This window comes from Macrotis lagotis, chromosome 7 (genome assembly GCF_037893015.1).
Source record: "Macrotis lagotis isolate mMagLag1 chromosome 7, bilby.v1.9.chrom.fasta, whole genome shotgun sequence".
In the NCBI taxonomy this organism is placed as follows: Eukaryota; Metazoa; Chordata; class Mammalia; order Peramelemorphia; family Peramelidae; genus Macrotis; species Macrotis lagotis.
This window is the reverse complement of record NC_133664.1, coordinates 205,052,441-205,065,873: the sequence shown is the minus strand read 5'-3', so window position 1 is coordinate 205,065,873 and position 13,433 is coordinate 205,052,441. Positions and strand designations below refer to the sequence as shown.

General features: G+C 39.1%; 1 protein-coding gene across 3 annotated transcripts in view; it reads left to right on the top strand.

Annotated features, from left to right (window-relative positions):
• The window catches only part of BORCS5 (BLOC-1 related complex subunit 5), a 133,757-nt gene that overhangs the window by 4,711 nt on the left and 115,613 nt on the right, over positions 1-13,433 (top strand). For 2 of the 3 annotated variants that reach the window (XM_074194570.1, XM_074194571.1), the window contains exon 2: positions 8,948-9,088. In XM_074194570.1, coding sequence (XP_074050671.1) covers positions 8,948-9,088 — 141 coding nt within the window. Of the gene's footprint in view, positions 1-8,947; positions 9,089-13,433 lie in introns of those variants that run through there. The other variant, XM_074194572.1, reaches the window with a different exon arrangement.

The following is a 13,433-nucleotide window of genomic DNA, read 5'->3' as shown; positions in this document are numbered from 1 at the left end:
TAATTACCTAGCTGTGTGGCCTTGGGCAAGCCACTTAACTTCATTTGCCTTGCAAAAACCTAAAAAAAAAAGTCTGTCCACAAAAGTAATGTCCTGGAAGTTAGAATGATAAGGTCTCCAATCTGACATTAAGAGAATAAGTATCTGCCCTCTTGCAAATGTTCTTCAGTGGGACCTTTCCCCCATTGAAGTAACATATCCTTTTTTCTTTCCCATTTTAATTCCTCTTTCTGTTACCTCACTTATTCTATTATTCCACTTTTTCCTAAGCATTTTCTTTGATAACCATGGATTTGATTAGGATTTATCACAGGTTCTCTTCTACCCATCATCTTCCTTCTCCTCTTATGCATCCTCTCATTCTGCAGTTTAATCCCATAAACTCTTTGGTGTATATAGTGGGGATTGTGGGGTTTAGTCCATGGTTCTCCACGATCACACTTTACATTCTGCTCCTGTTTTTATTCATTTGTATATTGTTAGAAAGGAACCTCTAAATTGTTCCTCTGTTGTTGTTTTTAACTCCCTAGATGTTTTCTCTTTCTAGTCTTTTTCTTTTAATAGAATGTAGAGATGAGATAATTTTATTTAGTTATTTGTGTTTTCCTTTATTTTTTTTATTTATTTATTTATTTTTTTTTGCAAGGCAATGGGATTTAAGTGGCTTGCTCAAAGCCACACAGCTAGATAATTATTAGGTATCTGAGGTCGGTTATGAACTCAGGTGCTCCTGACTCCAGGGCCGGTGCTCTATCCACTGCGCCACCTAGCTGCCCCTTATTTATGTTTTCCTTGAGAGTTCTGTTTCTTTGCCTTTCTTGTGTTTCTATTGTTTGGAATATTTACAAGTCAAAGAAGCTTCAAATTCTTCTCTTTTACTGAATGTCCATTTTTTTTCATTGATGTTGAGGTGCAGGTTCATCAAACACTGGTTCATATCATTTTTGGGTTCCATCTTGAATTCCTTTGCTTTTCGGAATATATTATTCCATGCTTTGTGTGGTTCCTGGTGGATGCAAAAGTCTTTATGTGATTTGAATTTCCTTTCCTTTACATATGATAGTTCTTTTGGTCACTTGCATAATTTGTCATTAAAATTGTTCATTTTAACCATATGGAATTTGAACCACATGTGTTTTAATTGCCCTTCACTTAAGCACATTTGTATTTCCGGTTTTTCTATTCTCCTTTTGACTTCTTTGGTGAGATTTACTCACTGTGAATTCAAGTTTTTTTTTAATTTTGTAAGTTATTTCTACTCTTCAGATCATCATTTATGTCCATCTAAACTCTCTTAAGATTCTGATTTTTCCTCTTTAACCTTTGAGAATATTCTCCTGTAGTTCCATGCTCTCTTTTTTTAGGTTTTTTTTTTTTGCAAGGCAAATGGGGTTAAGTGGCTTGCCCAAGGCCACACAGCTAGGTAATTATTAAGTGTCTGAGACCGGATTTGAACCCAGGTACTCCTGACTCCAGGGCCGGTGCTTTATCCACTGCACCACCTAGCTGCCGCGTTCCATGCTCTCTTGAGAAGCTACAAGTTCAGTTGGTATTCAGTATCTATTATCCTGTAATATTTATTGAGACATATGCAATCTTTATGTGTCTTGCTATTTGCCTTCTATTTTTATTAGTATCTGTTGATTCATTTGTTGTGCTTCAGGATTTATTAACTGAATTTTCTAATTTCTGATATGGTGTTTTGATGTTGTTAAATACCCTTTTCTCTCACTTTAGAACTCTTTCCTTTTTGATGTTGTCTTTACCACTACTTTCCCACTTTTCCTGTGGTGCCAACAAATATTTTCTGGAGGGACAAGACTCGCTCCAGATGGATTCAGTTCTTTTTCCATAGATTTGGTGGTGCTACATATGTTGGTCCCCTACCCCAGTTCCATCTATTCTTAAGTTCTCCGACTTCATCAAGGTTATGTTTACTTCTCCTGCTCCCCACTTGAGGGAGATGAGAGTAGGTATTCTGGGAGGAGTTTCTGATAGCTTTGGGGTTCTCTCAAATAGGGAGTTACCTCAGTCAGAACAGAAGCCTAGCCTCACCTTTTCCTAAACTTTTCTTTCTTGCAGAAGAGGTCCACAGTTTGTTGTATCAGGATGCTGGGGAAAGGGCAGGACTTGAGCAGAGACTGAAATTTCTGGGTGGGTCCACAGGTCAAATTCACCCTATTGGATCATGGAGGATGATACAGGATGGTTGCTGAGTGAGTTAGTTAATGATTAGCTAAGTATTGGTTAAAAATAAAGCAAATAGCAAGTATTTATTAGTTGCGTGTTATGTGAAAGACACTGTACAAGCCCTTTACAGATGTTACCTTATTTGATCTTCACAACAACCCTAGGAGATAGATACTACAATTAATTCCATTTTTACATTGAGGAAACTGAGGCTGGTAGATTAAATGACTTGGTCACAGCTAGTAAGAATCTGAGGTTGTATTTGATCTTGAATTTTCCTGTCTTTGTTGGGCTTCTTCCTTTTTCATTCTGTGGAAATAGATATTTGTTCTACCTCTGACCTATGTATCCTTTCATTTTTTTTTAATTAGTGGGGATTGTAGAAAATGTCTAGCCCTCTATCTTATTAGTCACAACCAATTTAACCTCCTCAAATTTCTCTTTTAAATCATTCCTTTGTTCTGTAATTATTTTGCCTCCATTACTTTGGTTCTGATCTATTCCCACTGGTTCTTCCCTCAGTCTCATTTCTTCACCATTTACCTACCCTTTTGTAGCTTCTTTGAATTTACTCACTTTCTCCAGTTACCTAATCTCAACTGAACTCTCATTTCAGCAAGACCATCTTTTTACCTCTCCCAAATTGATTCTTTATTCCATTCCTAAAAGTGGCTATTTGAGATTTTCTTCTTTTTCTTCTCATCCATAATCCTTTCCCTCATCTTCTCAGCCAAGGATCTTGCTTTATATTTTATTGAAAAAAAAGTAAACCAGTTACCATGAGCACTCACTTCCCCCATGTATGAATTTCAGAGCCTCTCAATCTCTTTACTTTATCCTTTGAAGAAGAGGAGATTCTTTCCTTACCAAGACCACCGCTTCTTAAACTCTTCCCCCAGATTACCCCAGCAGTTTTCAATCTCTTTTTGACTTTGCTGATTCTTGGCTGCTGCCTATGGAGCATTCCAAATCAAAAAAAAAAAAAAAAAACCTCACCACACCTTTCTTTTTAGAGCCATACTCTTTGATAAAGCTGTAGCTTCTTTTCTTTCCTGGCAACACTTCTTAACCCTTTGCAATCTGACTTCTGACCTCATTCAATTGAAACTGTTCTCTCTAAAGTTACAATATCATGACCTTTCCTTATTTCTTATCCTTTACCATTCACTGGCAGGATTGATTACCTTCTCTGGACTGCTTCTGCTCTCTTGATTTTCCTCCTACTTGTCTTAGCCTCTGTTCTCTAACACTCAGGTTTCCTTTCCTGGTTCCTCTTTTCCCTTTTCCTCCTCCCCTTCATCTCTACATAGATAGAGATATCGAAAATGTTATATGTCATATGATAATTTCATATATTATAGTAATTTTAAAGTATTTATATACATATAATAAATAATTTTGGGGGGTGGAGCCAAGATGGCGACAAGAACCGATGGTGTCTTAGGTGCTCTCTCATAAAACTCATAAGCTAAGGACTCTAAATTTTTGAGAGACAGAACCCACAGAGGGACCCAATGAGGCAGTTCTCCTACTCAAGGTAACCTGGAAAAGAGCAGAAAGGCTCTGCTCCCTGGGGTTGGAGGGGCGGCCCCCCAGAGGGGTGGCCTGCCAGAGCGAAAGAACTTCAGCCTCCTGGAGGCAGCCCCAGGGTGCTGTGAGCCAGGGCTCACAGTAGCAGGGAAGTTTCCTGACCTATGCCCTGGGGAGCACTGGGCACAAATTGGGGGAACAATGGGGGGGACCTCTGCCAGAGGAAGCAAGTGAAGCCCAGCCCTTAGGGCACACAGCAAGCAGTGGCCACCTCAGTCCAGATCCAGGAAACAGAAGCAGGTGGAGCTAGTAAGCAGGAGCCCCCAGGGCATGAGCCCAAGGAACCTAGGGAGGGGAGTGAAGAAAGACTGCAGAGCTCTGTCCTCTGCCCCAGGAACAGGACTCTGGGGCTCTGACCACATTCAGATCCTGATAACAGTCTAGGCCTCCCAATAGAAGAGCAGGCCCCCCCCCCACCTCAGCCCCATGGCAGAGGGGGGCGCTTATGGTCATTCACAGACCAGGAGGAAGGACAGAGCCTCATACACTGAGGCCCTTGTGGGAGTGTCCCAAAAGCTCAGGAAGCACCACAAAAATAGGTTTAGGCAGGGAAAATGAGCAAGCAGAGAAAAAAGAGGAACACCATTGAGAAATGTTTTGCATATGAGCCCAGGAAGGATCAAAATACTCAGTCTGAAGATGAGAAAGCCCCTGCATCTAAAGACTCCAAGAAAAACAGAAATTGGGCTCAGGCTATGACAGAGCTCAAAAAATATTTTGAAAATCAAATGAGGGAGTTAGAAGAAAAACTGGGAAAAGAAAGGAGATGCAGGAAAAACATGAAAATGAAGTCAGCAGCTTAGTCAAGGAAATCCAAAAAAATGCTGAAGAAAATAGCATGCTAAAAACCAGCTTAGGTCAAATGGATAAAACAGTTCAAAAAGTTATTGAGGAGAAGAATGCTTTAAAAAGCAGAATTGGCCAGATGGAAAAAGATATCAAAAAGCTCTCTGAGGAAAACAAATCCTTCAGACATAGAATAGAACTCAGGGAGATTGATGACTTTACAAGAAACCAGGACTCAATACTTCAAAACCAAAAAAATGAAAAATTAGAAGAAAATGTGAAACATCTCATTGAAAAAAACAACTGATATGGAAAACAGACTTAGGAAAGATAATTTAAAAATTATTGGAATACCTGAAAGTCATGATCAGGAAAAGAGCCTTGACATCATTTTCAAAGAATTACTGCAGGAAAATTGCCCTGATGTCCTAGAAGCAGAGGGCAAAATAGAAATGGAGAGAATCCACCGATCCCTCTGAGAAAGAGATCCCAAAAAAACAACCCCTAGGAATATTAGAGCCAAATTCCAGAACTCCCAAGTCAAAGAGAAAAATATTACAAGCAGCCAGAAGGACACAGTTCAGATACCGTGGAGCTGCAATCAGGATCTCACGGGACTTAGCAGCAACTACATTGGAAGCTCGTAGGGCTTGGAATATAATATACCAGAAGGCAAAAGAGCTTATAATGCAGCCAAGAATCAACTACCCAGCAAGGCTGAATGTCCTCTTCCAGGGAAAAAGATGGACTTTCAGTGAACCAGGGGAATTTCAAATGTTCCTGTTGGAATGGCCAGAGCTGAACAGAAGATTTGATCTTCAGATAAAGGACTCAGGTGAAGCATGGAGATTGGAGGAGAGGGGGAAAATATGAGGGACTTGATGATGAACTGCATGTATTCTTGCATAGAAAAATGACACTGATAATACTCATATGAACCTTCTCAGTTAATAGAGAAGGTAGAGGGAGCTTTTATAGTTGAAGCACAGGAGAAAGCTGAATTTGAAGATAAAATAGGGTGTAAAAATGGAGTCAATAGAAAAAAGGGAAATGTAATGGGAGAAAGAAAAAGGAGAGGGGGAATAGGCCAAGATATTTCATATAATAAGATTTTTCTTTATTACAGTGAGCTATTGCAATGATATGGAAGGGGGGAAGGCAAGGGGGAATGAGGGAATCTTTGCTCTCATCAGAGGTGGTTAGGAGAGGAAACAGCATATATACTCAATGGGGTATAGGCATCTGGAGTAAGAAGGGGGGACAGGGAAGGGAGGTGATGTGAGTGATGGAGGAGAGGATGGACCATGTGGGGAGAGTGGTCAGATATAACACATTTTATTTTTTACTTCTTGCAAGGGGCTGGGATTGGATGGCCTGTCCAGGACTATAGGGTCAGGTGGATGCTGGGCCTAAGGGGTGGTATGGGGGTTCAGGGCCTCTTGGTCCCAGAGCCAGGGATCTGTCTGCTGCTCCACTCAGCTACCCTACAGCAGAGTCAGAGTGAAAGGAGAGAGAAAATATAGTACATGGTAGTGGAGAAATACGAAAGGAGGGAGTTGTGATCAGCAATGGCAACAGTGGAAAAATATGGAAGTAACTTTTGAGATGGACTTATCATAAAGAATGTGATCCACCCATGGCAGAGTTGTTGGTGTTGGAACAAAGACTCAAGTACATTTTTTATTATTATTATTTTTTGGGAGGGGTGCAGGGCAAATGGGGCTGGGTGGCCTGCCTGGAGCCACACAGCAGGGTGATCTTTGGGTGTCTGAGGCCGGATTCAGACCTGGGTGCTCCTGGCTCAAGGGCCAATGCTCTGTCTGCCACCCAGCCACCCCTACTATTATTACTATTTTATTTTATTTTGGGTCTTTTTTCCTTTTTTTTTCTTTTGCCAGGGCAGTGGGGTTGGGGTGGTTTGCATGTCACATAGCTGGGTGATTGTTTGGTGTACAGGGCCAGATGTGGGCTTGGGCGCTCATGGCTCCAGGGCTTGTGCTCTGTCCATTGTGCCACCTGGCCATACCTACAATTATTACTATTTTTTTTAATTTTAATTTTTTTCTCTCCCCTTTACTTTATCGCTCAAGTGAGTCTATATTTATGGGAGAGGGGGTATTTCATTTACTCTTAAACAAGGATATTTTATTAATGTATAAAAAACATTGTACAAAATGAGAATAAATATTAAATTAAAAAAAAAAGAATTTTCCTTATACTTCAACTGCCTTTCTTTTGTTGAAGGACTTTCTTGATGATGATTAAGTTCAGTTTTTTAGGATGGATGCCTTATTTGGTTCTAGCTTGAGTTCTTTCTTTCTCCCTTTATTCTTCCAATTTCCCAAGACTGGAGCCCTCTGGATTACTCACATTGCCGTTCCTTCATACTTGAAAGACTTTTTAGTGCCTGCTGGTGAAATTTCTTATTATTGTGAAGCTTAACTATTATGAACTTTGGTGTTTTAAGCATAGGGGTTTTTTTTTTTCTGGTTGTAATCTGTGGATTTGGTTGGTCAGCACTTTGTTTTTATTAAATGTTTATGATGTGTAGGGGTGGCTAGGTGGCACAGTGGATAGAAAACTGGCCCTGGAGTTAGGAGTATCTGAGTTCAAATCTGGCCTCAGACACTTAATAATTACCTAGCTGCGTGGCCTTGGGCAAGCCACTTAAGCCCAATTCCTTGCAAAAAAACTAAAAAATAGACTGCATTCAAATGTTTATGATGTGCCAGACACTATGCAAGTAATAGATAGGCATAGGGACAGACTAGTGACTTCATTTTTTCTTGGTTGAGAAAACTCCTACTAATACCAGCCAGAAACTATGTTCTATGTCTGTGTATATTTGTATCTCTCTCTCTCTCTCTCTCTCTCTCTCTCTCTCTCTCTCTCTCTCTCTCTCTCTCTCTCTCCCCACATAATTTTTGCTGTCAGGGATGAGCAGAGGCCTTGTTGGAGGTAGCATTGGACTAAGCTTTGACTCAAACAAGTTTCATTGAACAACTACTATAGGCCTGACACTGTGTTGAAGATAGGAGGAGAAAAGTGAAACAATCCCTGCCCTCCAGAAACTCGTAATCGGTAAATTTGACTGGATTATGTAGCATGTGAGAGGGATTAATATGTGTGTTCACATAAACTCATTTGTACACATGCTTTATGCACTTATGTATATGTATGTATTGTATATGGATGTGTGTATATATATCATATAGCACATTAGATAGACAAGACATGGTTAATATATTTATATAAATATAAAAAAGTATTTATTATCTATAATTTAGCTGGAAAGGTAGGTTGATGTCATTTAGGGAAGGGCTTTAAATGCCAAAAAAAGTTTTATATTTGATCCTAGAGAGACACTAAAGAGTTCCTGTAACTTACTGAACTGGTCAGACCTTTGTTGGTAGAATTAGCCTGGTCCCTGCTACCATGTTCTGATGAACACTGAGCTGGCATTTCTAGGGCATCCCGTTATTTTTTTGTTTTTAGTTCTTTTTTGCAAGGCAAACACGGTTAAGTGGCTTGCCCAAGGCCACGCAGCTAGGTAATTATTAAGTGTCTGAGACCAGATTTGAACCCAGGTACTCCTCACTCCAGGGCTGGTGCTTTATCCACTATGCCATCTAGCCGCCCCCAGGGCATTCTGTTACAGGGGGTGCTAGAACATGATGTGATTATTACTTATTCCTTATATTTCCACTATATAGTGTTGTTCTAAAATTTCCCTATTGAATAAATAATATTGACCTGAAGACTCTAGAGTCTTTTCCTGCCATCAGACTTCTAGGGCTATGATGACTTTGGACAAACAACAACCTTTATATTTTGGTTTCCTTCCTGGCAAAATGAGACTAACAATGCCTGCTTATGTTGGAGGGATGCTATGAGAAAGCATAAATAAAAACCCGTAATATATTTCTTTGAGCAATAAAGAATAAAATTGTTTTTATTATTACTAAGCTGAGGGTGGTAGTGATTAGTGTGATATAGAGGAAAGAACCTTGTCCTAGGAATCAGGAAACCTGTATTGCAGTCCTGCTGCTGTCCATCTTTGTGATCTCAAGTTGATAAATCACTTAGTCCCTCTGAGGCTTAATATACTTTTCTTATAACAAGATGGTGAGGCATTATATTTTGTGGAATTTTTACAAAAGCTCAGAAAAGTTAAGCAACTTGATGCCCTTTACCCATGAAATATAAGGTGTTAGAAGTAAGACTCAGCCTCAGGCCTTTGAACATCAAAAACAGTGTTCTTTTCTGGTAAACCCAACTGTCTCTAGGATCTTTTGCATCTCTACAAGTTGATGATTTGAGTTTTGGTGTCACAGAAATGGCCTGCTTGCACCACCTTAGCAGGGTATTTTTGTTCTTTCAGTGACTCCCCCGACCAAGCAGAAAGCCAAGATGGATGACATTGTGGTAGTGGCCCAAGGAACCCAGGCTTCACGAAGTATCAGCAGTGATCCAGATGTCATCAAATTACAAGAGATTCCAACCTTCCAGCCTCTTTTGAAAGGTAGGGGTTTTGTTTCCTTTTATGTTTTTGGAGAGGAAGCAAGGTATAGGGGATAGAATGCAGTCCTGGAGAGAAGAGAACCTGACTTCAGATCCACCTTTGAGACTCCTTGAAATGAGGGGGCTGGAGTAAATGGCCTCTGAGGTCCTTTCCTGTGACTTCCAGTTTTTCCTGGGAGAGCCACAGAATTTCAAGACTGGAAGAGTGTTCAGAAGCTGTCTCATCTGATTTGTATAACTGATAATTCTCTCTACAACACAGGTGATATCCAAGCTCACTAGAATACTTTTGGTGGAAGGGAAGTCACTTCACGCTTGAGGGTGCCAATTCCAATTTTGGAATCAATTAAATCAAGTTGAAATTTAGTTCTTTTAAACTTCAAATTACTACTTCCAGTTCTGCCTTCTGGGTCCACATACTCCCAACATAATTTGGGAGAAAAATTTAATTCTAAATTTTATATTATTTTATTCTCCCCCTTCCCCTCTTTATGGAAAAACAAGTTTCCACATTCATTTCCAAAACCTTGAGTTCCAAATTTTCTTCCTTCCTCCCAACCCACTCCCCCTTATTTAGAAAGCAAGTTACTTGGTATAGGTTAAAAATGTGTAGTCATGAAAAACATTACTACAATAGTCATGTTGTAAAAGTAAATAAACCTTCCCCTCCCCCCCCCCCAAAAAAGAGACCCCTCAAGAAAAATAAAGTGAAAAAATATGCTTTAGTCTGTATTCAAATCTTCAGTCCTTGGAATAGACAGTATTTTTTTTTATCATAAGTCATTCAGAGTTCTCTTGCGTTACAGCATTGTTGAGAAAAAATAGGTCATTCACAGCTGATCATCTGCAATATTGCTGCTACTTTGTATAAAGTGCATTTCCCATTGTATCTTTTTGCATAACTTTTGTTACTGAGAGCATCCTGTTCATTATCTCTCTCTTTTTTTTTTTTAGGTTTTCTTGCGAGGCAAATGGGGTTAAGTGGCTTGCCCAAGGCCACATACTGCCCCTGTTCATTATCTCTTATAACAGAATAGCAGTTCATCTCAATCACATACCACCATTTGTGTTATTCCCCAACCACTGAGCATCCCTCAGTCTCCAGTTCCCTGTCACCAGAAAAGAGTCTCTCTCTCTCTCTCTCTCTGTGTATATATATATATATATATACATATATATATAATATATTATATATATATATACACATATAGATTCTTTCTATATTTAATTTTTATGTTTGAGAAATGAGGTAGTTAACAGAGAAATTTGTTTCAATATTTTCCCCCACAATTGCTATTGCTAATGATATTTCCCTCCATCCTATTCCCCCTGCCCCCATTTAGTCTATTCTTTCTCCTTTCACCCTATCCCTCCTTTAAAGTGTTTTACATTTGACTACCCCCTCCCACAATTTGAACTCAGGTCTTTGAAAATCCAAAGCACAGTATTCTATTCATTGTACTGTCTAATTATCTTTTAATTTTGTTGGTCCCTGGTTTCTTTATTTATAAAATGTGAGGTTCATACTAGATGCCTTCTTAGTTTCCTTCCAAATCTAAATCCATGATCCTGTTATCTTCTTCCATGTGACAGCATTTTACTTATTAGAAATTGGGTATCATGTTCCCTACCCCCATTTTCTTTTCTCTAATCCTTTTATGGGGTAATCTGAGGGTTTACCTTCTGATCAGTTCTAAATTTACTTAACTGTAATAAAATAAAATAACCAATTGAGTCCCTGGATTCAAAAAGGTGATTGTTAATGGCTCGACCTTTATTTGAAAGGAAGTCTCCATTGGAATGTCCACAGAGATTTCTCTTTGGCCCCATACTGTGTAGCATTTCAGATGGCATGCTTTGATCTGAGGCCATGACTGCCAGAGTCAGGGCACTGAAGATTTTTAACAGGTGAAAACACTGGGCCAAATTGGATAAAATGATATTCATTAGGGCTAAATGTAAAGTTTGGTTTCAAAAATCCGAAAGTCCCAAGGATAAGATGGGGGAGGTAATGCTAAAGAGTTGTTCATCTGGAAGAGAATTGGGGTAAATTTAGCAAACTACAGGCCCAGTGGGAGTCAACAGTAAAGGCCAAAAGAACTGCTCTCTCCTGGGCTGAATTAGGAGCAAGGTGTGCAGATACTGGAGGGAATGAGCATTACATTTTATTCTAAATGCTTCCTGCTGATAAGGTGGAGAATGTGCTATTAGGTGATAGGACAGGCTCATGTGATTTTTATTTTTGTGGTCTTGGGCGGGTCTCTTATCTTCTGTGGTCCTAAGTTTTTCTCATCTGTAAAATGAGGCATAATGAGGATTAGATGGCTTCTGAGTTTAGTTCTAGATTTTGGGGTTCATCCAACTGGCTTTCCTCTCTCAATATTGTTTCTTCATTGCTTCCTCCTCTCAGTGGGTTATCCACTGTCTTAGTTGATCTGCTCTATCGGCTGATTTGCTCCATCAGAGTGTTAATGGGTTCAATCTCTTTTGCAAAAAAGGGCAGGTCTTTATAAGGAAAACTGAGTGCCATAGAATTGATAATTTCGAATTGTGGTACTGGAGAAAATGTTTGAAAATCCTTTGAACAACATGGAAATCATATCAGTCATTACTTTAAAAAAATTAATTCAGAGTATTCAGTGGAGGATCAGATACAGAAGTTGAATCTTAAATACTATGGCCACATAGAATAGATGGGACTTGTTGGAAAAGATCCTGATGCTGGGAAAGTTTGAAGGCAAAGGGTAAAGGGGACAGCAGAGGATAAGACAATGATATTATTGTGGATAAACAACCATGAACTAGGACAGACTTCTAGAGATAATGAAGGACAGAAAGATACAGCATGATATGATCCATGGGGTCATGAAGAGTCCAACAGGACTGAATGACTAAACAACAGATATTACCAAGCATGACTTTCCTCTCAGACAAACATAGTACTTTGTTTTGCACCTTTCAGAAGAACTGATGTATTATTATTTTTGAAAATTGTGGCTCTCTTTCCATATATAATATCCTGCTACTCAGTTATATGTAAACTTTCTGAAGATAGTTTAACTTATCTAAATTTTATGTTTCCCATCATGCACACAGAGTACTTTATAAATAGTAGGATGTAATAAAAGATGAACTGTTGAATGAAATTGTGCCCATTGTTTCAGTTATATCTCTTTTTGTTCAAGGACATGTGGGTGGCTCTGTGTTGTAAACCATAAGTCCTACAGATTAGCTCACTCCTTTCTGATGACAACTTTACCATTTACTGCTTTGTGTTAGTCTAGGCAAATCATTTAAATTCTCCATGCCTCTGTTTTGTCATCTGTAAATTGAGAAATTGGACTAGAAGAGCTCTAAGGTCTCTTGGGATTCTAAATCTAATGGTATTATTCTTTTCCCTTAGCTAGGATGATTGAAACTTTACAATATGAGGTTTCCTTCATAGGAAGTCCTTTTTTTCTCTCTTTCAGTGATAATGAAGAACATCAGATCATAACGTTCTTGATTACTGAGTTTGAGGCATAATCTAAATGAAGGGACTTGTCTTTCTTACCCCTGTCAACTTTGACCAAATGACCAAAGGAGGTCACGCAATTGCTTTTAACTCCTAAAAAAACCCCTATATAGCACATACAGATTATCAAATAATAGTTAACACTAAGAAGAAAATAAAACCAAAGAGCTAACAGTGGCAATAAGCAAAAAACTTTCTTTATTCTTTTGAAGGAGGGAAACTAGAAACATATGTGCCAGAGACTCACTTTAGTATGGACAGATCTTAATACTTAGACCAATGGTTGTGCAGTGAGCTGTGGCTCTGACAATGGAGGAATAACAGCAACAACAAGACAAGTTTGATTCATAGTGGGATTTCATGACCAGAGCATAGGTAGATGAAGACACTCTAGGGTCCCCAAAACTTTGTATTAGCTATTTGAAGAAAGCAGCTAGAGGAAAAATCAACTAACAAGGTTTCAGCTGCTGGTTCCTGATTGAATGAAAATTGAATGCTTATTTGATGATGGTTTCTGATTGTTTGACGTGAAATTCTGGCTAGATTTACTTGCCTTCCCCAGATAGTTGACCGGAGCTGTTGTTTACAGTTTGCATGAGTGTCATGATGTTTGTTCTAAACTTTCAAAGAAAACCACATCATCAGTGGGTTGATGCCATGAATTGGATTTGAGTGAGGGGGTGCTGTGCTAAGTCACTAGTTTCACTTTCTCCTCTAGAACTATCTGGGTCTAGTGACCAGATATAAATCAGGATGACTGGAGATGGCCCTGGATGCCAGGCAATTAAGGTTAAGTAACTTGCCCAACATCACACAACTAGTAAGTGTTAGA